Below are 24,797 nucleotides of genomic sequence, written 5' to 3' on the forward strand. Positions count from 1 at the left end.
ATCTTTGAAAGAGGACAATGTAATAGCTTTGCAGATATTTTCAAGGAACACACCCTCTGTTGAAAGGATGACTTGGTAAAAATTAAATCTCTGTGTTAGACAACAGGACAACTGGACAATTAGAGCCTGTATTAGGTAGTTACTCCAAGATCCAGGATGTAGAACAGCAATATTTGGGTATGGTGTAAGAATACACAGCGACAAGATTTGTTTTCTACCTACTGTATGCAGAGAGAGACAAGTAGTTTGGAAATGATCAATACATATTTGACAGAGCAGCAAGTCAGAAAGAATTCCCAGCCTACAGGTCTGAAACATGAAGGAGGAGGGTCATCTCTCCCCCCTGACTGAGACAGGAGGGAGAGGAAAATGAAGAACTCTGTCCCTGTTATATTAATGGCTGGACTGGGACACGGAGACGTCAGAAGGATAAATCCCAAATCCATTTCGTGCTTTCTACCCGAACTAGAATTGAGGCAATTGGTTTGGAGCATCCACATAGCAAAGGTAGTAACAGTCAAATTTGCGAATAATACCATGCAGGGATAGGTTTTAGAAGGAAAGGGCTAAAAATAGATAACTTTGTAGATTATAGAAGGCTGAGGGGCAATCCTTTGAGTGAAAAGCTGAAGTAGCAGTTTGTAAAGTAGTGGGATAATAAGAGAAGAAAAGTCATGAAACACAAAGGTTTCTTTCAGGATTCAGTAGCTTTCTTCATTTTCTTGGTTACACAAATGAAGCTAATGTGATGACAGAACCCAGAAATGAGCCAAAAAGAAAGGTAGAGCAGAAAAAAGGAATAAAGAAACATGCTTTAGGCAACTATAACGGTGAGAGGAAGGCAGAATTTTACAAGTAAGTATCCAGGATACCAGTGCAACATCACAGAAAAACGGCACATAAAATTTCAAAAATTATCTGTGAAAGAGTAATTGTCAAAAAAGGAAGAATAATACATCATTATCCCCTCAGAAATAGCATTCAGATGAGCAGAGTCAGTAGGCCGAGTTCTGGCCTCAATTATTGCATTGGTTTTCGCTGCAGATTTAATTTGCATTCGGGATCTGAATTCTGCCCAGTGTAAAACCAGCTTACTACTGGTGCCTGGAAGGAACAAACTGTCTTACGGACAGTAGTAAAGGCGGTTACGAAAGCTGCCGGCGTTCATCAGACTGATGCACTTTCAATCATCTGAGAGCGCAGCTAGTTAGAGATCTGCGTTTTAAAAGTGGGGACAGCGCTCTAGATGTGGAGATGCAAAGGCATAAAAGCATATTCATTGATCTAACATAAGGGTGTGTTCCGGAGCAATCCGATGGAGTCTGTGTGAGGGGGACGTTTGGTTCCAGTGTGGATGAAGGGCACTAACACATCTCTGCTCGCACAAACGTTGGCAGTGAGTCAGTCTGACTCCACCACCCCACCTCACCCTGAGTCCCCCGGGAGCTGCCATCCGAGCGGCGTGCTGCGGAGACAATCACAGGTTACCCTTCTGCTGTCCTCAGGCCCTAGGATCCTCTTGAAAGCTGACTTTGGCAACAGATGGTTACCATTCCTTGACCTCAGTGAGTCCTGTTTCAGCCTTGGTAATTCACACAAGCTAAGGAGGCGTTAATTGATGAGTTCTTTTAGACCATCATTATTCCTGATGATAGGGTTTCAGCCAAGTGTTGGCAGTAGCTCCAGCCGCAGGGGTTGTTGTAGACTGGAATCCATTACTCCTTTCAGGGAGGTCCTCAGGAACACCACCGGGGTTCCTCTGGCGGAGAGGAACTGATCTTGCCATCCTGCTCAAAATGCCCAGCAGATGACTCCAAGGGTTACTGGGGAGGCATGTGCCACATCTTCATGCTGACAGCTCTCTTCTTGTTCTGTTAATAGATCATGCAGACGTACCAAGCGTCAGGGTGAGACTGGAACTCTGATGAAGCTGAGGAACCATTTAGAAATGTCTGTGCTCGAAGCAGTATTGAATATGTAAGTAGTGAATATATTACTGAGGAAATTTTCCATGTATTTGTTAGTCAGATTCCTAACTTGGCGGTTGTGTTAATACCTCAGCTGCTCCTGGATGCATTTACAGCAGTGATGTGGCAAAGGGCTTTGTTCCACGTGCCTCTGGAGAATGGGGCACTATATTTTTATAAATGTAGGGTTTCTGAGATTTATTCCCTACATTTGTCTCAGTGGGATTAGGGCAGTGTATGTTCTTTCCGTGGCACTACGCCAGTCACAAAGGGAAGCTGGGGAAGGCTGCAGCTGTCTGCTTGTTATTAATTGAGGGTTAGTGCCGAGACCAACACACTTTGGTGCTCCAACACCCGTCCTGTTTTCCAGATACTTTAGGAATGGAAGCTTAAATTCACAGTACAAGAATTCTTCAGTACAAGAAACCTCTGGGTCGCATTTAATACTAAGATCCCACATGCAAATGGTTTGTGAAATACCAAAAAGGAGTTTTAACAAATGGCTAATAAGTTGTTAGAGATGCTTACAAATCTCACACCTAATTAGTCTTCTAATTCTAATGAGTCCATGATAATCTTCTGCTGTCCTCGCTGTCATCCCTAGCACAAACTATACATGTAGTCAAATGCTGGAGCAGATGTTCACAGAGGCTGTGGAATATCTGTCCTTGGAGATGCTCAGAACTTGACTGAACAAGACCCTGAATAACCTAATTACGTTGGTGCTGCTTTAAGCAAGGGGTTGGATCAGATGATCTCCAAAAGTCCCTTCCAACCTGAATTATTCTATGATTCTAGGATACATACATTTTGCCTAAAACATTTACTCATCATTTACTAATTCTTTATTAATTCTTTTCCACTTGGAAAAGCAGCTCCATTCGGAAAACTGAGTTCTGTGCAATCTGTGGAAGTGGGTGTATGAGCTGACTCAATTAAGCTGAGTTTAGATTTACCAGGCAGCTGGGAGTTTCCCACAAGCAGCTCTGAACTTCCTTCTTTCCTTGACCTGATAGCACCGGGGTTTGTTGACTTGCAGGTCGTATGGCAAGAGCAACTTATTCTCCGAGGTGTACACGAGAGAAATGGGATGGAGGACCAAGGTCAGCTGATCACAAGGTTAAAAAGATTTTCTTAGTCATTAAATGGATATGTTTTGATACTGAGATACACTGTGAAGTAGTTATTCAGTGGATTTGCAGTGTTTGTATGAACACTCAGTATTTACAGTATAAGCAGAACAAGGAATGGGCTAAGTTGGGGTGTGAACATACAACATGCTCCGTGATAGCAGCTATATATTTACTCTTCATATGAAGGAATTAAATACAGGGCCAAAAGGGATAAGTTACCATCCATTTACCACAAGGAGAAGAGGAAACATGCTAATATAAAGACACTTGTAGTTCTTGTACCTATCCTGGAGGCTTGTGCAGAGATAGTAACAGAACGCTCCTCAGGACAGGATGCTGAGATGGGGCTTGAAACTCTTGAGTTTCTGTTTCTAGCCCTCCTCACCTCCTCAGCTGCTCTCTTCATTTTCATGTGCCCTATCTGAAAAGAACACCCTCTCTGTAAAGCGATTTCCCACCTGGTGTTGAAAACGGGAAAGGTACATTGAAATAATTTTTACGTACAGCACTCTACAAAAATGAAAATTTTGATGAAGGAGATCTGTTTTGAAGCCTAGTGACTAATACAAAAATAGGGCAAAACCCCAAAATTAACTTGTGCTGAGTATCCGCATCGAGTAGTTGTGTTTGCTGCTGCTTGTATTTAGCAGTTTTGTAGTAGATTACGCAGTATAATGTCCTGACAAGACCAAGAGGTTCCTAACGCACTCGGGAGACTTGTAAGATGAACACAGATTTCCTTTTGCTGGGAAAAAAGAATACGCCTGGATTAGATGGCTCTGGAATTACATAAGGAATTTCTGATCATACGTCAACCTTTCTTTTTCTCCAAAGAGCAGCTGTGTAGGAAGACATACATAGAAAAAATAGCATAGAAATAAACAGTAACACACATGATGGAGGACTGTTATATTCTTACTACTTCGACAGAAATACTGACAAATCGAGGGGATATTGGGGAGAGTATTGCTTTCATTATGCTTGCCAGCTGTGGCCTAATGAAGAAACATAAACCTCATCCTTTTGGAGCATTTTTAGGGATATTGACTAAACTTGATAAGGTACCTAGAATGCAACTAAACTTGCCTTCTAGATACAAAGAAGAAAGTCTTTTATGTTTTGAAGAATTCAAGATGATATGCACGTGGTTAAGGCTTTGGGTTTAATTGCAAAGAAACAAGAAACTTCAGGTGGTCATGGAAGAAGGCTTTAAATAAACCGACAGTTTGTCTCTAAATAATCAGAGAATTTCCCTAGAGAGTATGTATTTCCCCAATTACTCCTCTGAAATGTTATTTTCATAGTTACAAAGCACCATGCAAATCTATCCTACTAAATGGATACTAATGATCATTACTATTATTTAACAGCATAACAGGTGGAGCTCGGAGCTGTGAGCATTTTCCTTTAATATGTAACGTACCATAATGTTTTACATGTTCTGAAAATTAAATGGTCAGAATATGCTAATCACAAAATCTAGTACAGAGTGTCTGTCAGATCCATGCTAACGATTGCTTAGTGTGCCCCAAAGACAAAGATGTTAGTTTTGCAGTATAAAAATTCGGTGTTATTCCAGAAAAGACCTTGCCCTTGGCTGTTGGATGTCACATGCAGCATTCAGAATACGCACTGTGCAGTCCAGGGCAGATACAACACACGTGGCACCGTATGCTACATTATCTTTACTGTTTCTGCCTTGTTGATTCCATTAATGCACACAATTACAAACGGGCAGCACAGATTTTAAAAGGCGAGTTCACACCTGTGAATTGCTTTTAAAGGGAATCTGAGATATTCTACAACACGGGTAAGGATATACGCTAGTGAGGTGACAGCCACTGGGGAAAAACGAACGGGGAACATCCTTCAGTTTCTCCCTCGATGGCTAGGAAGAGTCTTCTGAAGGTGACAGTAAGGGAGAGCAAAGCGTATAAATCACCTGTACATCTCCTACATTTTGCTGGAAATTTTTCTTACTCAGACGAGTACTGTGAGGTGTTTAGTAACTTTCCCTGACAGCCATATAATATGAAATAATTTTCAGTCAAGATAATCAAAATGTCTGAAATCTTTCCACTTTCAATTGTTTGGTGATATGCTTTCTTATTTTTTTAAGCCCTTCATAATACTATACATATTAACAGTGGAGGGTCATGTCCAAGTTAATCAATAAGCCACTTCAGTTTTGTGTAAGGAACATAATTGCATTTTTTCTTCAACATGAAAATCTATTTGGCTTCATTTTTTAAATGGTAGATATTTAGAGAACAAAGAGATTTGTCAAGCTGTCTTTTACCCCAGAATGTGTATTTTAGGATCTAGGTTCTTTCCCATCTAATGCCTGTCTAGTTACAGGACTCATAGGTCAGCAGTATGAAATCTAATTATGTAAGTAATTGAAGGCATTGTTCAATGAATGGCATCCTGTGATAATCTAAATATGCTGCATGTACAGTGAGAAAATTTATCATTCTAAAGACTTAGAGTCTGAAACAGTTTGTTATTTTTAAAAGTATAAAGTACTGAACATTTCTGCTACATGAGAGTGATGTGCACCTTACAGTTTATTCACACACTAGAACTCCTGCTTGACCAGTTGGTCACTACAGGGTTTTAACCACTGCCTGAAATAAAAGGCTACTAATATCCTGTTCATCAAATGTTCTAATAATAATGGTGAGAGCGACTCTGCATCTTTGAGCCTGAGCTTTCTAGCATTTTAGGTGTTTATTGTGTAGCATAAATATGAAACTATTAAAATAATAGTGACCTTCCAGAGTGAATGAATGACATACCACACAACAACAGTTTTATCAATGTGACCAAAGTTTTCTTTTTTTGACAAATGATTTGTCTGTGGTTATAAGATGTTCTGGGATGTAGCATCTTGATAACATTTTGAAAGAAACCTAGAATACAGATCTAGAATAACTTTTATATACCATGGCACCAGTGAAGTACCGATGCCACTTCCATTTAAGAACCAATGGCCCAGTGCGATGGCCCAGACTTGATTATTTGTCTGTGGTGGCATCACTTACAGATTCACAGATCTGAAGGCCAGAAGGGACAATTCTATCCATCAAGCCTGTCTTGGGTTACATAGACACATTTTTCATTCAGAAGTTCTGCACCATGTCCCAAATTCTGATTTAGTTAAACAACACCTATTAGAAAAGCATAGAATCATAGAGTTGTCCAGGTTGGAAGGGACCTTTAAGATCATCTAGTTCAACCATCAACCTAACTCTGATAAGAACCATCACTAAGAACCATGTCACTAAGCACTATGTCAACCCGTCTTTTAAATACCTCCAGGGATGGTGCCTCAACCACTTCCCTGGGCAGCCCATTCCAAGGCTTAATAACCCTTTCAGTGTAAAAATTTTTCCTAATCTCCAATCTGAACCTCCCCTGGCGCAACTTGAGGCCATTTCCTCGTGTCCCATCGCCTGTGACTTGGGAGAAGAGACCGACCCCCCCTGGCTACACCCTCCTTTCAGGGAGTTGTAGAGAGCGAGAAGGTCTCCCCTCAGCCTCCTTTTCTCCAGGCTGAACACCCCCAGCTCCCTCAGCCGCTCCTCATAAGACTTATTCTCCAGACCCCTCCCCAGCTTTGCTGCCCTTTGAACTGATTCACAGAAAGTACAGCATTACTGTTAGGGAGTCTTTCTAAGTGCTATAAATAAAATGCTATCATCTTAATGTTAAAAAGCGCGTCTCATTTCTAACTTTCAGCCACTGGCACCTTTTATATCTCTGTTAGCTAATTTCATTTTCCAGACCTTAAATCCTGCAAAGTGGTTTGCAGCTAACTGAACAGATGGTCTCCATATTTCTTTAAGTTTTGTAAAATTTGGGTGCTAATGTGATGGCTCTGTCTAAAATTTTGTAGCTGCTTCAGAAGCCATATTCCAAAATTGCATCATAAGTGTTAGGGTTCATCACTTGTGTTTAAAGTTCAAATTCATGTTATTTCATATAATTTTGAAGAAGAATGTTTCTATGAAGAGCAGGACTATAAGAACTGCATTCACCAGATCAATACAAGTCACTTATTTCCTTTGTTTTATTGCGTAGAAAAATAATGCGTCTCTTCAAGATGGCACAATTCTGACTAAAGGAAAAGGAAAAATTAAATGTAAGGAAGACATGCAGTGTTCAGTTCTGTTCCCCGGTTTTATTCCTGCCATGCAAAAAGTTTACTACTTATTGTCTTAAATCTGTACCCACGTGTTCAGTCGTACGGACAAAGAGAAGAGTTTTCCCCTGTGCTATACTGGATCATTGCATGCAACTATATAATTACCCACATCTGTCTACAAACTGCTTTACATCCACACAAATCTGTACCCCTTCTGAAACAGGACAACAACATCCTCATTCGCTTGTGAAAAATTCAAGCGCTAAATATTTATTTGAATTTATTTAGAGCCATAATACTAGGTAAGTGCAAAACCTTAAAAAGAAGTAATATATGACAGTTACACATGCTGTAAAAATTTAATAATCTATCTTTAAAAAAATAACATTTTTGGTGTTTGGGTTTATTAAAACCATGTGCTTTTTAATTAAAAAATACTAATTAAACAAATTAAACCAGCACGCTTTAGGAATGTTCCGAAAGCAGGCATATAAAAGCACTGGTCAAATGTAAGAAAGAGTTTAAATATTTTTGAGTTTACTGGTTTGTATATTTTTTTACCCTGGTAAATTAAGTCCTCAAGTCTTTTTCAAGTCTTTTTATCAAGAGGATTAGTATCCTTTGCATACATGTGCCCAAAAATAAGCAAGGAGTTGGTTTGGCTGGCCTGAGAAACCACTCACCAGGCACAAGTGATTCACCATCAGCTGTGTTGTGGGAAATGAAGCATTTTCTTCTCAACCTCAAACTTATTTAATAGTTTGTTGAAACTCTTGGGGTACGTAAAAGAACCGCTGTCACTTCAGAGCAGACAGCAAACCAAAAATTACATGATTTTCTCAAATGAAATTCACGACTAGTGAATCGATTTCTAAATAAGCCAGTTCTGCGTTTCAGAGACCAGGGAACTCCACGGGGTGAATCCTGGCAGGAGTTTGCACCAGTGGTCCATGAGCTCACTGGTCCAGGGCAGCCCAGTACGAACGAGAGTCTCATTCACTGATGAAAGTACACGAGCTACACTTCCCTGTCCTTATAATACTTTTGTAGCCTAAATGAAAGCTGTACATATTAAGCTTAATTTTGTTGCCAAGTTTTCTGTCCTGCTTTCAAGACTTTCCTGTGGGTGGAGGCAGCAGAGAGAGGCAGTGGGGGGCCAGAGAGCCGGAGATGGGAAGCGGGGCTGCCGGGTGACTTCCCAAAGGCAAGGGAACATCCAGGGAAATTTCACTAGCAGCACAAAGAGATGGGATGGGAAAAGCACACAAAAGGGCTGAGCACAGAGGAAGAGCCGTAGAGCCTTCAGAGTAGAACAAGCCGTTTAGGATCAGGAATGATCTTGAAAACACAGTACGTATTGCCAAAATTGTACGTCTCCGCTGGTGAAGAAAAGTGCCTTATCCGTATGTCACCTGGGACGTTTACTACTTTCTTGAGCTCCACACACACACAAACGAGCAGCACAGATCTATGATTAGGAAAGGCACGGCAGCCCTGTGTGTTCTGGGATGCCTTCATTTTGCTGGAAGAGAGACACAACCTTTTGCACCGTGAGCATTCTGGAAAGTTGTGACTACTTTCACTGAAGAGCCAGACCTTCAGGTATCTTTTGGTTTTAGATACCTGAAACCCTTTTCAAAAGGCTTCATAAAAAAGGAAGGGAAATATAGCTTTACCAAATAGCAGGATAGCATTGATTTTTTTCATATACATAAATTACGTTCCTGTAAGTGACAGTAGAACCTAGTGTATCAGACACTGCCCTAATCATCTGAGTCAAAAGCTGTAGGTGATGTCTTAGCAGAAGTCACAAAGCGTTACACCACGGGTAGATTCTGGTATGTTACTGAAACAGTGCTGTACTCACAGCTACGTGCAACCAAACCGCTCCAGCACTGGAACGAGCAAGGTCAACCTGGTTGAAGTTCTCTTTTTTAAATGACTTCTATAAAAACATTTAGCCTTAGGGCTTTTAATTTTCTTGCTGTATCTACCATATTTCTCAGCTTTTGGTATTAAAGCACACTGGAATAATTTTATAAAAGTAATTTTTTTAGGTTTTGAGTGTTCCAAAGTAGACTGTCCAAGAATATATAATTTACAATACATTTCCATTAATAAAACTGTACTGTAGGCAGAAAATAGGTGTGATAGTACTTTTCTTTTAAAATGATACCAGTTCATCACCCTGAGTCATTTTTAGGTTTCTATGGTGAATGTTTTTTCTGCAGAGGAGGCCTGAGAATTTGCTGGCTGACTGAGTCTTTCCTCCAGCACGTTTTCAGTCCTAACCACTACGGGACACAGGCGTTAGAAATCTTTTCCAACCTTAACTTTCGGAGGAGAGGGCGAGAACCCTGCTCATTGTCAGACAGAGTCTGATCCAGATACTCCATTTCTTTTGATGAGAGTGGTTGTAAGACATGGCTGACTGTCATGAGGAGTTGACCGTAGAGTTAATGACTTAGGAGATCTCCTTCCATCCTGCTTTGCTAAAAAGGAGGTAAATTGTGCTGCAATGAATTTTGCCCTTTGAAGGTCAGTGTCCACACTGCACATGAAACGAATCCTTGCCAGTCGTGTTTTACAAGAACAATATTAACATTCATGAATGTTTCAGCTTTAACCATGTGATGAGTTTGGTTAACAAAAATGCCAACTCCTTATCTTCTGTGGGTGCTTATTTCACAAAGCAAATCAGTTTGTTTCTACATAAGCACGGACCTCCTGGACTTCTGTGAATGTCTGAGAACGTGGTGACCTGGGGCACTGGAAGCCATTTGCAGCACAATGTCATTTAAGCTCCGTTCAGAGAAGTCTGATCAACTTGATGCTGAAAACAGCTGCTAAAGCGGGTGAGCTACGTACACTGGGGCTGGGGCTGTTGCTGATATTGGTGCAGCATCGAAGTGGTGCAGTTTTTGAGAGCTCCATCGTGTTCAAGGCTCAAAGGTCAGACTGAGAGCGCTGCTTTGCAGGACCGAGAACTCCAAAGAAACTCTCGGTCCTATATAGGATTCATTAAGCTCATTAAAATAACACCCAGTCCTAAATGAGCCACAGCTTTACTTCCTCTCTGTTGTGGCACTTGAAACTCAGAGAGTGTGATTCCCTCACACAATAGCAGCGAGAAGCCACAGATCGAAAGCAGCTGCCACCGTGTTTGCGAAGGGGAACGTGCTCCTGACAGGCTGCAGTTCCTGTCCCAGAAGTGCTGCAGCTACTGGTTTACCCCATTCAGAGAGGTCTCTGTTTGAGTCAGAGGTTCAAGTAACCTTCTCAGAAATGGAGCCGAAGACTAGTCACTTCAAAAGAATAAAAAAAAAAAAAGATACCCTGACTGTAAACCAGCTTGGGTTCATCCTCTGCCTTCCTCAGTTCCACTCGATCTGCCACCGCAAAGCCCTGTTACGCTGCTGGATAATCAGAGGGGGAATGAAAAGGTAGGTCTTGCTATCAGTTCTTCTACAAGATCTAAGGCTTATCATGCCGTTCCTCTGCTAACCCTGAGGCTTACTACTCAAGCACTTTCCAAATCTTGAATAAGTGATATATCAAATACTAAATATCTGTAGGCAATCCCCAGATATCCCCTCGATGCCTGTAGAAGTGTATGCATTTAAATACACATCCAAAACACACCTTTGCAATTCTCAGTACTAAACAACATCCTCAGTGTGTAACCCCCCGCTTTGAAATATCAACTGCCATCAGACCGTGACTTTTAATTAATGGAGATGCTTGTGAGCTTGGAATGGGTGCCTTTTGGTGGCAAAGGGAGCAACAGCAGCTGGACATGGAGTAAGAAAGATGTTGAGGGAAAGTTCTGTTAGAGCTGTTCTGAGCTGCACAAAACCCTAGAATTAATAAGGGAATCTAGAAATTTTACAGAAGCGTTATGTTAAGGCAGAAACTGTTTCAGTCACCTAAGGAATTCTGCCTTGCGGCTTGGGGATTAAAGAATGTTGTCCTTGGTTTGCGAACTGTACTTTGGACACCTATCTTGGACTGTAGAAAATCAAGGGGTGTATTCTCTAAGATATAACAGCAATGCAGATTGCATATCCAAAATAAAGGAGTAGTTTAGATATCTTCATTGATCGGTAAGCAAGACTTTTTTTCCCCTGTATACTAAACAGGCTCCAAGAGCAGCAGTTAATAGCAGGGGAGGAAAACTGTATCATTCATGGTACACATAGAAGGTCCAGGTGACATTAAAAGGAGACCTGCCTTTGTCTTCTGAACGCAGCAGGTTGTCAGCGGTATTTGATATGAGTGCATGAAGCATAAAAAATACCAGCAGCAGAGTTGCAGAACAATTCAAATCCCAGCCCGCAGTAGCTTGTCAATAAGTGGTAACCAGGCACACGCTGCAATATTTGATACCACTTCTAAGAGCGAGAAACGTGGTATCACTGGCACTCACTACAAATACCGTAAGAATGTCATGTCAGAAAGCCAAAGCGTAGGATGGTCAAACCATGCAGGAAAAAGATCTGGCATCCTTTGTGGGGCTCATGACAAAGCCAGGGGACATGTTATTCAATCGGGAGGAAGAACAGTCTTCCATCAATTTTTCTAGCAATTCCTTGAAGCTTTCTGAGGCAGCAGGAACAACAGTTCATACAAGATTATGAACCACACCAGGCAGTCCACGTGTTGAGCCATGCTGGTCTTTGATGAAGGTGCGTTCAGCGTAACGAAAGATTGATGAGAATAATAATCCAAAGCTTGTGATGTGTATAATTAAAAAAAAAAAAAAAAAAAAAAAAAAAAAAAAGGGTGTCTTCCTGGGAGCTTGGAATTTTTGTTATCTTGATCCATTTGATAAATGCCCCGCAACATACTGTTTGCATAGGCCTTAGTCAGCAGGGAGAGATGACAAGGCCACCTTGGCACTCCCACTCTAATCTGTCACCCGATGCAGGTGCATGGCCGCGCATGGGAAAGGCAGCGGTGAGAAGGCAGCGGGGAAGAGGGCAGGAGAGCGGTGGATGAACCTCCTTCCAGTGGCCTCCGAACGGTCTTTGAGGACATGGGACAGGCAGAGCACTCTGATACTCCTCAGCTGCCGTCAGGTCCCGCCGCGGCCTCTGATGGTGGATTTATACTTCAGCTTCTTAAAGCTACTAACACGTCAGTATTATGGACAAAACAGCAGGTTCCAAACCCAAGGGAAGTCAAAGGAAGGAGGTGATCCGCATCACCTGGACTCTGAAGGCATCGCTCAGCCCTGTGGTGCCAAACAACTTTGCTCTGAGACACCCACGATTCCCAGTTAATTGAGGATTGCCATTCTTGACACCAAGAGGCAAATAAAACGCGGCAGTGAGAAGGCTATAAAATCTGGCCAAGGGCCTCACCCTTTTTATTTTATTAAGAAACACGAGGGTTTCTGTAGGTGTAAAGTAAAAGGGCTGCTATTTCCCTGGTATGTGTAAAAATACATTATCAAATACAGCTTTTTCTGGGGTTTCTGTTGCATCTTCTGTGTATCACCAGCGCACAGGTGATTATGGCTTTGATTGTACATAAGACGTTATCAGACCATAAGGGTAAGTAATGGGAACATTCAGTGTTACTAAGTTTCGGAGTCTGAATGATTAACTTTTTATTCAATTGCGTGTCTCACACTTTGCTTTTATATATAAAAAAGACAGAAAAGCAGTCATTTTGCATTTCCACTGCAAAAACTTAAATTTTTTAAAAAAAAAATAATTTGCCTCTGCTGCTGCCAAAGAGCGGAAGCTGATACCTACTGCTTCTTACAGTTTCCTGTTACTTTTATCACTGTTTCCATACCACGGTGTATTTCGCTGACTATACAAATACTGTATGCTATTATGTATTAATCTACAGCATATAGCAGTATCAGGGATATAATAGCGAGTACTTGGAAAAAACATTGTCACATTCCTCATCACCTCCACCATCTCCTGTTCTGACTGTTACAGTACACCGGTTCTGACATTTCAGCACAGAAGAAAATTATGAACCAGCAGTAAGGTTTAATTACACAGGAGTGGAAGCTGCTTTTCAACTTTTCATATTTTTGGATTGTGAAAAGCTTGAATTTATGCACCCAGACTCTATCACAGTCTCGCTTCCAGTTACTGCACTCGAATCGCAAAGTTTTAATTGCCCCTCATCAGCCAGTATTTATTCCTTCAAGAACATCCAGGTTATTTCCCCTGCAGTCATGTGAAGGCTTTTTAGTACATAAATGTAGTTTTCCCTAGAATTCCTAGTACTTAATTTGGGATCCAGAAAGTCTCCATCCTCCTCCCTGTAAGGATTTTGATACTTCAGTCACATTCCTATTTAATTTGAAGCCACGCTGTTACGTTGTACCATTGTGGAACCTAAAAGGTTGCTACTTCCTCTGAGATAAGTTCAACCACTTCTCACCAAAGAAGGTCCTCTCGTGCTGTGTCATCCTAAATTCATGCATTCATGACTCACTGGAGTCTGCTATTCCTCCCTTACATTAATTAATTACCAAAAAACTTTGTGATCAACATCTTTGCAGTGCAAGAGTCTCAGAATCCATTTATGAGCCCGGTACCCATTGCTGTGCGTTTCCTTTCCATGTGACCCGTATCGAGCAGGAATTCCCCAGCACTTTTCCTGTCAGATTTCCTGTGCTAAAACACCTGAAACCTATCGCAAAAAAAAAGATTCCCGACAGACAAATTCAGCAGGTGTATTAACGTGATAATGTGATTTTATAATTAGCAAAACAGTCCCTTCTCCAAAAAAGGAAACAATTTAATGGCTTCAAAAATATTATTAGAGCAAATAGCAACTGCGTAACATTTAAATGAAAGTCCATCAGCACAGTCAAACAGCTTTTACAAAGTACTCTTTTAAAAACCTACGTAATGTCACACTTTATTTTGTAATATCTCCCTTATTACTGGGACTAAGAAGATACATAAGCAAAGCTCTCTCCTCTGCAGTTAGCCTGGCACCCGAGAACAGTTCACAACATCACTGCTCACGGCAGTGACTGCGAAGTGATGTCAAAAAAAAAAAAGGTGATTTTGTATTTGTGAAAGAATTTGACAAGCTGAAGTGCTCGGTTAGAAATTAGACTGTTTATATTTCAGTATATTAATAATCACCATTTCTGGAAAAAACCCAACACAATAGCAACTTGATGGGTTTATTAAAAATTAGTAGCTTTTTAATGTATATTCAGGTAAGCCCTTTAAAGATTGATAAATGTGTATTAACAACCCTGTACAGCAATAAGGAAGCCTACCAGGACCATCCAAAATGTAAATACAGAACAGTTGTGGGCAAACCCTTTTAGATGCTGAAACGCTTTTCCCACAGAAGCAGGAGAAAGCTGGTTCTGGTCATTAGAAACACTTTATTACATTAATATAACTTTCTAATAATACTGAGTCGATCATTTGCCTCAGTCCATGCCTTTACTCAAATGTTTACTAGATTATCTGTCCCTTTTACCCCAGTTATTAGCCAGAGCCATGGCAATGAGCCCAAAATTCATTTTTATTATGCGTGTTTGATTCCATGTTACTTCATCACCCCCTCCCTTCTTCTGCTCTTTTGTTTGCTTCTACCTCCTGGTGCATCTTGTTGGCAGTCTGGACTGTGAGGTCTCTAAAGCAGAAATGGACTTTTTCTGTGTCGGAAACTGAACCCACTCTTCTGATTTGTCCTTTAGTTTGCAAGGACACTAATTGACAATGATTAGCAATTAGAATACCAAAATACAACTTGTAAGGCAAGGATGTTTGTGATCTCTGCAGACCGTATCAACATCTTGGTCAATACCTATGTTTGTTTAATGACTGTAGTAAGTACAAAACTAAGAACTGCCATATGGGGTCAGACCAAAGGTCCATGTAGCTCAACGTGTTGTATATTCTAATAGAAATTAGCACTGGATGCTCAGGAAACAGCACCTGTAGAGTAAGTGCTGTCCTTGCTCGACTCTCCTACCTTCTCCTACATTCTGGAGATTTTTTTTGTGCTGAAAGGTACACAGGGATCTATCCTCCAAGAAGCTGTTTTACCATTCTTTGAAACCGTTTAGAGTTGCGACTTCCACAACATCCCATGGCAATGCGTTCCAAGATTTAAATACTGTGAAGAAGTACCTCCTCTGTCTGTCATTTGCCTAATCCTTTCATTTGCTGGGTGCCTTTTCTTGTGCAATGAGAAATAGCGTTCATCAATGCATTAACTAATCGTCCCCTTTTCCACAGCATTCGTATCTTCCTCGATCACTTCTTCTGCCAGCCAGAAAGCTGTCGTAAGGTGTCTTGTCACTGACAGCCGTTCTGTACCGTGCAACACCCTGGTGGCCCTTCTCTGTATTATTTCTAGTTCTGTGGTCTTCTTGGAGTGGGTGCAGGACTGCAGATGTGGCAGCACAATGGTATCCCCCGCTGACATGACGGTGATCATCTTCTGTTTCATTCTCAATTGCGTTTTTTAATAACACCCAAAATTCTTTTTGCTTGAGATTTACCTCTGATAAGCAGTAGTCTGGTCCCATGGACCGGACACCCATTAGGAGCTGCGACACGTTTTCTGGTTTAGTTTCATGCGAAGGGAGGGTGGTCGCTGCTCTCCACGAGAATTCCGTGTTGTAAATGGGGATCACAGGGAGATTCACTTCAAAAGCATGCACCTGATCCAAATTAAAATACAAATGTAGACACACCCAAAAGCTTTCCACAATGATTCCAAGATCTCTCCTGAATCGTAACAGCTTCTTCAGGGCTCATTGTTATGCATGTATAGTCAGGATTATCTTTCCTTTGACCATTACCTTGCATTTATAAACACTATATTTCAGCTGCTCTCATCCAGCTCTTCACTGTCAACCTTTCTCTTGACAATGCTAATAATAATCTATACGTTATCAGCAGGGAGTGCAATGCTTTCCAAATAAGTGACGATTCTGTTGTAGGACCCAGGTCCCAGTACTGATGTTTGGACACTCCCCCACGACTGCCCTTCATTGCTTCCTCTCTGTGAACCAGGTAGGCTAAGAGATGACCAACCCTTCTGGACCACAGCTTTATTTCATTAACAGCCGCTCCTGTGGGGCCTTACCAGAAGGTTTTTTTGAAAATCCATTTACACTTATCCACGTCTTAACTAAGAGTTCTGTGAGATGTGACTTTCCTCTAGAAATTCACGTTAACTCTTCTCCAAACCAAGACTTGTTCACATGTATCTGCTGATTCTACTTCTTTTTATAGGTGCTACCAATTTGCGTGCAACGGAGCTCAGACTTAGTGTAGTCCCTTGTATCCCTTCTTAATCCATTGGGTGCTGAGCACATGTAAGTGATTACATTATTATAAGATGATTTCAGATAAACCCCACAAAATCTAAATAAATGCAGCGAAGTGCCTTATGGAAGAAAATATCCTCATTGTTCCTGTTTTGCCCCTCTGAAGGAATGGGCTGCGAGTTTTGTGGGTGGTCAGTGAGAAATCTAGCAAAGCTCAAGTGGGGTGACTGCTATTTTCAAAGAAAAGTGTCCTTCTGACAGATGTTTTCAATACTGTTTTTGCTTTAGTGTTTTGTCGTGGTCTACCCATCATGTTGCTACCAACTACAATTCTGTAAGAGTCAACCTATTTCCCCTTCCTTGCTCAGTCACAACAAAAGTCATTTTTTCCTACACAGGTCAATCATATCAACTTATTGTGAAGGTTTTGAGATACTCAATAGATTTCCTCCAATATTTTATATTACGACTGATAATGAGATAGTACTGAAATACTATTGGAATCTACATTTTCGCTGTGTAATAGAAGAAAACAGACTGAAGTGTATTTCCTTTCAGCTTTGCAATATTACCAGCCTACAGTTTTGATAATAAACAAAGATAAAACATTCAACAGGCCAAAAGGACGATTTTCCTTTTGTCAAAACCAGAATAGGATTATTTGCATGAATGTAAAGCGAGCCAGCATTCACATATCCCACTACTAGTTGCCCTATATTTCACTTGAAATTGTTTGATATATTATCGTGTTCTAATAGTTTAAACACAAGGAACAGTTAACTATTTAATTCATCTCTTTTGCCAGTGTCATAAAACGTGCTGCAGAAATTGTCTGAAAAATACATGAGTAAGAAGGAACAACAAGAAGGGATCGCACTGATGAAAATGTACACAGCCAAGAAACTGTAATACTGTTAAAAGTCAAATGAATGGACAAAGAAATGCTATTTAGAGCATAGCTGGCCATCACAATTACTCCATTGATTTAAAAAAAAATAATTAGCCAATTTCTTTCAATATTAGACCACATTTAAATTTTGCCATTATTTGAACTCTCTCTCTCTAAATATACTTTCAGAAACAATTCCTAAACAATGAGTTTATTGCTGGATTTTAATTTTGAATCGAAGACCAACCTGAAGCAAAGCACGGTATTTGTCATTCAGAAAGCGTTACAAAAATTTAGGTCATTTTCATCTTCAGGTAAGCAGGAACGCTGAGCCTGGGCAACGAAGGGAAGCATCTTCAGTTCAGTGTCTCTGATGGTGGGAAAATCTTCAGGGCAGGTTTAGGCTTTAGAGAACGATACAGAGTATATTTTCAGTGGCCCTTCTAAGCAGGAGAAGGCTTATGGCGTGCACCTTGAGATAAACTACACTTCATCCAGGTAAAACACTTCACCAAGATTGTAACAAAATGGTGAGGTGAGTAAGAAATCAATTGCTTTTCGGTATCCCAAAATATGCCAAGCAGTTTACAATGTAATGAGGAAGTTGGAATCGTGGTAACAGAGTGACGTTGTAGGTAAACAAGACAGTCATTATGTGCATTGTAATGTTCCATATGCGGCTCGACGCTGGAATTTCTTAGTAAGATAATGAATATTGCCAGAGTTATCCAGTTACGCTTTTGAAACTCACTCAGTATCTTTAATTTAGAGAGCTACAAGACCTGGGCAGACAGGACCTCGGGTTAACTCAGCTTAATCTATTGTCCTGATGATTGCCCAGTTTAAGATTGAAGAATACCGTCTGCACTGCAAATCACGCCTACTTTGGAACGGAGTTCTGGAAACTTCCATCAGCCAGCAAAGATTTCTACCAACTGAGGGTAATAGTGGTCACAGATTACCTTATTTTGAGGACAGCTGTCTTCTAAAAACTGACTTTGACAATACATCAATGACAATGTACAGAAAAATAGCCGATTCTTCAACACAGTTGTCAGGAAAGCTTTTCCGCTGAAGAGGGAACAAGGCGTTACAGATGTCTGGCTGGTGGGACCATGCCTGGTGTTACTGAAGTCAGCGCTGCACCCACAGCTCGACACTCTACAGGAGCAGGTGCTTAACTCTGCTCTACGGTCCCCAGATCCTGCTTCAGGTCACTGTTTTCTGCTTGTGAAACCAGTCCCGTGCCTTCAACGAGCAACTGTTATATCAATAAAGAGGTTGATTTCAGTTGAGAAATAATAACGTTTACGTAAATACACCATCTTCTTGCAAATCACCTCTGTCTTAGAAGATACAAGTGTGAAATACCTTAAAAACAGAGTTCTGCTTTCCAGTTCAGTAAGTGGGTTTAAGTATGCGTCTCTCCTGAAAAAGGAGTCCATTGAAAGAGATGCAAGGTGGAAAGCCACAATGCTCAAAACCTTCCATTGCCTCACTTTGTGAAACAGAGATTATTTTCTAAACCCTGCATCCGCAAGCCAAACCTAGCATCCAGAAGTTGAGCAGTGTTCTCTCCGATTTGCGTGTCTCCGCATGCAGTAAAGATTCGGTGCCAGTATTATCTTCAAGTTTGGACTTTGCTGGTACCTGAGCGCAGGTATATAACTCCTCTGGAAACACATTCTCTTTCTGGTGGATCACGTGAGCTAAAATAAACTGCAGCTCATTCTTACACAGCTGCATAAACAGACCAAGATTTAATTGGAACCCGTCACTGTGGTGGACAAGCCTCCCATCCATGGGCACTGCAGCATTTCAGTGAGAAGATGCCATTTTTTACAACGTCGCTTTTCCACAAAGAGCAACACTTTAATGCCAAAACTGCTGAGTTGTAAGGACTGTGATCCAGAAATATATGCATGTGACAGTCCCCTTCAGAGATTTAGCTATAATCTTTAGATCACTTACCTAAGGTGGTGTAATATAATCTCACACAATGTTAAAATAAGACTTTAGATTTCAACATCATCATCCCTGAATGTCTAATTGTGTTCATTGTATATAAATCCCCAAATTATTAAATGAAAAAGAAAAGCATGAAGTTGGCTTCATGAGCATCTCTATGATACCGATAACTGATTCATATATTCATCAACGAAGTGTAATTTTATTGCAGTAAACAGGATGCTCTGTGCTAGGAAAAATAAAGTTCGATGCACTGTTCATCCTGAATTTTTTACCCTCTATAGCCACCTCGCTTACTTCTAACACCAGGGCTCTGCGAGAGAACTATTTGGGTTCTGATAATGTGAGAGCTAAATTGTACATGGAAAAATACAAAATATCACTTCAAATTACTGACAACTACTTTAATGTGAATCCATGAACTTGGTATTTAAGGGTAAATACATTACCGTTTGTGTTTGTTACCAAAATTAATGAGGATTTCCTATCAACGCATCCAACAGGGTATTTGAATCATGAAGCAGAACAGGGCTGCCTTACTGAAGGCCACTTTGTGAATACCCTTTTGTTAGCCCTTAATTTTCAGTTTGTTATTTCTAAGGAATATACACCATAGTTCTTTAATCTTTAACAGGTTACCTCTCATGAGAAAAAAAAAAAAAAAAAAAAAAAAAAGGATTATTCCACCAATCTTTCACCCACTCAGAAAAGCTTGAAGTTGCTGAAGTTGTATGCACATGGAAGTCAAGCAAAGCCAAACTAGTATTCTATAAAGCCTGAGAATTACCCTAGAATATATACAGCATTCCTTACTGTTAAAGGAAAAAAATACTTATTCACAAATAAAACTTCAAAACTAACTTCTATCATATAAGGGAAATAACTCTTTTGATGTAAAGGTTCTAATACACAAATCTAGAACTGACTACCAGTAAACACAGAATTCCCAATGGGTGTTCTTTTGCTTCTAGAATATATTGGTACCTGTTTCACAGTCCTAAAAGAAATACAATAGGAGGTATTTCTGGTGATTGGAAGCCATTGCTAACGAGAAAAAGGCACCTAGTTAGCCAAACACTGATGTTATTTTGTCTGTGATCTTATTTTGCTTCAGTATAAAGATATTGATTGAAAAGGTTGAAGAGCCTTTTAAAATAGCACAACAGTAGAAAATGAATGAACTGACAGAATAAATATACACATTTATTTCCAAAACTTAAAATTTTATACTTGAGTTTCTTGAGTGCCACCAAAATACGAGAAGTTAGTCTAGGTTAGTACAGTATAGGTAATACACACTGTACTTTTTAATGTGCTTTATCACTGCTCCTAGATCATGACTGGCTTTAACAAAAATAATTCTGCAGCCAGTATTAAATACTTCCAGTTGTAGAGGTGATTATTATCTTATTTACTGAAGTTCAGTAAGAATCCTTGAAGGACTTGGATGTTACTAATGCAGTGTAGTATACCTTTGGAATGTCACCATAAACTGCAAATTATTTATTTACACCAATAGCCCCAGCATATGTCAAGCTAAAATCCTGGAACTGTTTAATGGCCACCCTGCCATCCATATAATGTTTTACTTGTTCAGGAGGATGAAAAAGAATGCTGTATCCATGCAAGACTGGAGGTGTCAGCTCTGAAGGCACAAAAGACTTCATCTCACGTGCTGACTGGTGTGGGACATCACAGCTGTGAGAGCTTCTTTCTTATGAGTCCCTTTGACGCGGTTGGTTTTCTGGGACGGGAAGGAGCAGGGAGGCAAAGCTGAGTCGTTTTTTAAATGAAGCTACTGCAATCCACACACTTGCTACCTACTAGATGTACAAACCCTTCAGTGTTCTAGACATTTCTTCTAACCTCCATCATGGAGAACTTCACAGTGGAGATGCAAAATGTAGACGGATTGATATCAAAGTCCCACAAATACTTTTTTCCCCACGTATCTGACATGTAGATGAAGATTCTACACCATGACCAGCTGAGAAGGTCATATTCCAAACACCTCACACAACCAGGAATGAACAGCCTTACTTCCACTCACCTGTTCTGGTGGATACAATTCTTCCATATTACACAATGATAAGAAAAAGCAGTTCAGATGGAGTTACAAAGAGAGGAAGTGATTCAGAGGCTTTCAACCACAGTTCTAACAATTCACATTCATCCACACAAACGCCTGCAAAGTGACTGGGCCTAAAACCAACTGCAAACTGGGTGGTAACTCTGCTCTCTCACAGAACATCTCCACACCAGGTTGTGGCATCACTCGTGTGCCACACGGTAGCACTCAATGCACAGCCCACACCCAACTGCCAAACGTCACCGTCTTAGTAACACAAAGATCATAAAAAAGCAGAATTTTTTAATGACGAGTAGGAGCTAAACCAGCATGGCCACCATTAGCCTAAGAGGTCCTAGTTTTATTTCTTTCTAGAACTAATCCAAACATCTGAAGATAACTTAGACAAGACCAGGCAAAGATCCTCTACGCATGCCAGAAGTTGATAATACAAAATCATATCACTAACTTTTACAGGTCAAAGTTGTTCTTCACAGAACTCCCACTGGCTACATCAGAGTCACAACAGCAACACAGCTGACATGCAATATCCTTAAAAATGCCAAGTAATATGAGAGAGAGCGCAAAATGGTGGGGGAAAGGTCAATGATAGTATTCAAATAATGATGTACTTCCGATAAGTTAACACCACGTAGGAGAGCGTAAGTGCTGTTCACTTGAAATGAGGTCTGTGTCCCACTCAGCAAAATAAAGTCCTAATAGAGCAATGTCATCCCTTAACCGTGACCTTTGTTAAAGACTTTGAAAGACCACAACAAAGTAAAAACTGTCTACACGAAGCCTGCCAGATCCTCCACTTCTTGCACTCAAGACTCTACAGATGATCATCAAGATCATCAAACGGAGAGCAAGTCCTCAAGATCATCAAATGGAGAGTAAGTCCAACCACGTCCAACGAACCGTGGCAGCAATTCCACACCCAAGCACACCCCGATGGTTGAGCGGTGCCTAACCACTGGCACACAGTTCCACCTGGAAGGCGATTGGTTCTGTCCTAGCCCTTAAACTGTGGGCTCCAGACAATCACAAACACAAACGGCCATTTCACCAGGAAACGCGGAGCCTGAGGAGGTGCTCCCGACCCAAGAAGCGTAGGATGTCCAGTCTTGTTTAGGTTTGTTAGATGGTGGACTTCCATCCTGGTTCCACTTACGGGCGCTGGGTATATAAAACACCCGGGTTCAGCTTTTCTTATTTTTAATTTCTGCCTTTCTCCCTTCTTCTTCTCCTCTGGCAGGGGAAGAGTGACTAGACTTGTTCTCAGTTTGGGCATTAGAACTGGGTGCCTGAGGTCAAAATTTGGCTGGGTCTCGTCGACTGCCTGCCAGCTCCCTTTTCTCCTTCCCTCCCCCCGACCTGGAAAACGGGCCGGCCGTCGCCCGATGCATCGCGGCCGGGGAGGTGGCGGGGGACACACAGCCACACGCACCCCCCCCCTCCCCACGCCGGGGCTGGAGAGAGGAAAGAGGGGGGGCCCGCCCTCCCTGCCTGGCACCCCCGGGCCGCCCGGCCCCTCCGGAGCGGGGCCCCCGCCAAACTTTGGAGGCCGACGCGGTGTCGGGGCGCAGGGCGGTCCCGTCCCCCCCCCCTCCCTCCTCGCCCCGGCCCGGCCGCCGCCCCCGCAGCACCCCGGCAGCGAGGTGAAGCAACCTGGCGCCGGCTCCTGCACTTTGCACAGCGGGCGCAGAGCCGCCTCCATCCCTGCGCCTGCCGGCAGCGCTAAGGCGCATTTTTTCGCACTAATCTGCACATTCAGCACGTCCAGAGCGCCTATGACTTTACCTGGACTTTCTCCACTCTCCGGGCTCATCACACTGCGATCGCCTCCCCATCCTACCGCTAACTCTCGCTCTCCTTCACTCCTTCCTCCTTCTCTCTTGCAAGGCCTGCTAAGATCAAGCCCGATGGAAAGTAGAGAGAGAAAGAGAAAGAGAGAGGCAGAGGGAAGGGAAGGGAGGGGAGCCGCTCCATCCCTCCCTCCCTTACCCCCCCCCCTCCGCCCCGGGCACACACGCCAGCCCTTTTCCCCCCACCCCAGCCCTTCCCTCGGCGATTTCCTCCGCTCTTCGGCAACTAGGGAGGGCTCGGCGGAGCGGCTCCCCAGCCCCAACCACCGCTGCCCTCCGCGGCGCCCCGGCCGGCGGCAGCAGCACCCCCCCCACCCCCCCCCCAACGCCAGCCCCGCCGCCCCCGGCAGCCCCCTTCCCCCGCCCCGCCGCCCCCCGCTACCTCGTAAAGGTCCCCTGAAGCCATGCTGGGTTGCGGGACTGGGCTCCTCCGCGCCGTCTCCCTCTCTCCACCTCTCTCTCCCGCTCCCCCACTCGCTCTCTCTGTTGAGTAAACTGTGTTTTGCAGAATGACAGGCTTTGGGGCTGGCTGTGCGCAGAATCAGAGGCGAGGAGAGGCAGAGAGGCAGGCGGCGGGGCTGGCGTAACCAGCAGCAGCTCCGGGAGCCGCGTCTCCCCCGCGGCGGCGGGGCCGGCGCCCCCCCCCCACCCCACCCCGCCCGCCCGCCCGCCGCCGCCACCCTCCTCCCCGCCCCGGGGTGTGTGTGTGTGTCGGGAGGGGGGGGGGGAGACACGACACACCGGGACCGGGACGGGTCCCCCCCCGCGCCCTCCGGCAGGGAAAGTCCCGGGGCCGCTCGGAGGGCGGCCTCCTCTTCCTCCCTCTTCCCCACACCCCCCGCTCCGTGCCGGGAGCGCTTCAAACTCTTTCCGCGGCCAAATTAATTAAATAAATTTTTTTTTTTTTTTTTAAAAGATAATAAAATAAAGGGAGGGGTGGGGGGTGGGGGGGGGGAAGGAGCGGCCGCGCGGCGGGGAGGGCCGCGCCGCCCGCCCAAGGTCACCGCGGGGAGAGGCGGGCGCGGGGCCGGCTCCCCGCCGCCGGCCTCGGGCGGCCCTGCCGGCCACCTTCCCGCCCCCTCGGCGCCGCATGGCCGCCCCACCCGCCCCATGGCCATCGCCGAGGAAATGAGGGTGGCCGGGTCCTCTCTCGCCAAGCCCCCCCCGAGGAAGGGCAGCTCTGAGGAGGGCGGGCGGGTGGGCGTCGGGGCCACTGCTCGCCCACCCTCTGCCAAGCAAGGAGAGGCCTCTCCCGCTCCCTTGCAGCCATTTTGCAAATTAGCCAGCCCTCTCCAGGAAATGGAAGCCACCGACCTCCCGCCACCTGGTCTTCACGTGGAGGCGCTGGGCGGCTGGTGTTTCGAAGGGTGTGTGGGACGTGGGGCGGCACAAAGCCATCGACCATTGCCACCTTGGAACCTTCTGGGCCATTTCTCTGAGGAAAAGGGCCGCCTCGTGGCCGCTGGTGTCCTGGCGGCCC

The 24,797-nt window shown here is 43.2% G+C and overlaps 1 protein-coding gene across 1 annotated transcript in view; it reads right to left on the reverse strand.

Annotated features, from left to right (window-relative positions):
• The window catches only part of CDYL2 (chromodomain Y like 2), a 57,890-nt gene extending 34,068 nt beyond the window's left edge, over positions 1-23,822 (reverse strand). Inside the window, exon 1 of the mRNA XM_074158033.1 lies at positions 23,700-23,822. Coding sequence (XP_074014134.1) covers positions 23,700-23,723 — 24 coding nt within the window. The 5' untranslated portion in view covers positions 23,724-23,822. The remainder of the gene's footprint in view (positions 1-23,699) is intronic.
• Positions 23,823-24,797: the final 975 nt, after the last annotated feature.

Source organism: Numenius arquata, chromosome 13, assembly GCF_964106895.1.
Source record: "Numenius arquata chromosome 13, bNumArq3.hap1.1, whole genome shotgun sequence".
NCBI classification, from domain to species: domain Eukaryota; kingdom Metazoa; phylum Chordata; class Aves; order Charadriiformes; family Scolopacidae; genus Numenius; species Numenius arquata.